Source organism: Phaethon lepturus, unplaced genomic scaffold (assembly GCF_000687285.1).
Source record: "Phaethon lepturus isolate BGI_N335 unplaced genomic scaffold, ASM68728v1 scaffold30393, whole genome shotgun sequence".
Lineage (NCBI taxonomy): Eukaryota > Metazoa > Chordata > Aves > Phaethontiformes > Phaethontidae > Phaethon > Phaethon lepturus.
This window is the reverse complement of record NW_010528835.1, coordinates 1-1,037: the sequence shown is the minus strand read 5'-3', so window position 1 is coordinate 1,037 and position 1,037 is coordinate 1. Positions and strand designations below refer to the sequence as shown.

The 1,037-nt window shown below is 66.2% G+C and overlaps 1 protein-coding gene across 1 annotated transcript in view; it reads left to right on the top strand.

The window, feature by feature from the left end:
* Positions 1-1,034, top strand: part of SLC6A9 (solute carrier family 6 (neurotransmitter transporter, glycine), member 9) — a gene marked incomplete at its 3' end in the record, with an annotated part of 3,268 nt that extends 2,234 nt beyond the window's left edge. The window contains 5 exon segments of the mRNA XM_010283773.1: positions 132-198; positions 273-373; positions 561-574; positions 576-714; positions 942-1,034. Coding sequence (XP_010282075.1) covers positions 132-198; positions 273-373; positions 561-574; positions 576-714; positions 942-1,034 — 414 coding nt within the window.
* Positions 1,035-1,037: the final 3 nt, after the last annotated feature.

The following is a 1,037-nucleotide window of genomic DNA, read 5'->3' as shown; positions in this document are numbered from 1 at the left end:
CCCCCGCCACCAATTGGGGGGGCGGGGCTGCCCCAGCCAACCAGTGGGGAAGGGGGTGTGCTAACTTCTGGCCAATCGGTGGTTTGTTGCGTGCTAACTGGCTGAGGAGTGCAAGGCCATTGGCCTGTCAGGGTGGCCATGACCCGAGGATCCTGGTGGGTCCGAACACCCAGGGTCTGGAGCTGGCGCTGGCCAGCGGTGGGAGGGGACTTGGGGTCCCACCGGGGCTCCAGCCCAGCTGCGCTGGGGCTGATGGCCACTCATCCCCGCAGGGTACCGCAGCTACTTCAAGGACATCGAGATGATGCTGGGCTTCCCGCCCCCGCTCTTCTTCCAGATCTGCTGGCGCTTCATCTCGCCCGCCATCATCTTTGTGAGCATCGTGACCATGGGGCACGGGGCCAGAGGAGGAGGGGGCGAGGAGCCCACATAGGCCCCACACTTGCCCACCCTCAGGAAGGGGGTGCTGGGCTGCAGGGATGGGGCAGAGGGGGCAGTTGAGGGGGGCGCAGAGCAGGCTGGTTGCTCCCCACTGGCTGATCCTGCCTGTCCCTCCCCAGTTCATCCTGGTCCTCACCGACCTCCTCCAAGGACTCCGTCTCCCCCACCGGGGCCATCAGCATCGGCTTCCTCATGGCACTCTCCTCGGTCATCTGCATCCCCATCTACGCCATCTACAAAGTGTGCCGCTCTGAGGGGGACACGCTGCTGGAGGTGGGTGGCCAGGGGCTAGACTCCCTTGTTCAAGTCCCACCTGGAGCTACTGGCAAGGCTGTCCCCCACCCCACCAGAGCTGTTGGTAGCCCATAGCAGCTGTGTGCAGACAGTGTCCATGGGCCCCACCTCCAGGCCCCCCTGGGAGCCGCTGGCATGCTGGGGGAGGCTGGGGCAGGGGAGCACGGTGGGCGCTAACCCTGTCCCCATCCTCTCCCTCTCTCTAGCGCTTGAAAAATGCTACCAAGGCAAGCAAGGACTGGGGCCCGGCGCTGGCAGAGCACCGCAGCGGGCGCTACGCCCCGGCGTTCAGCCCCTCCACC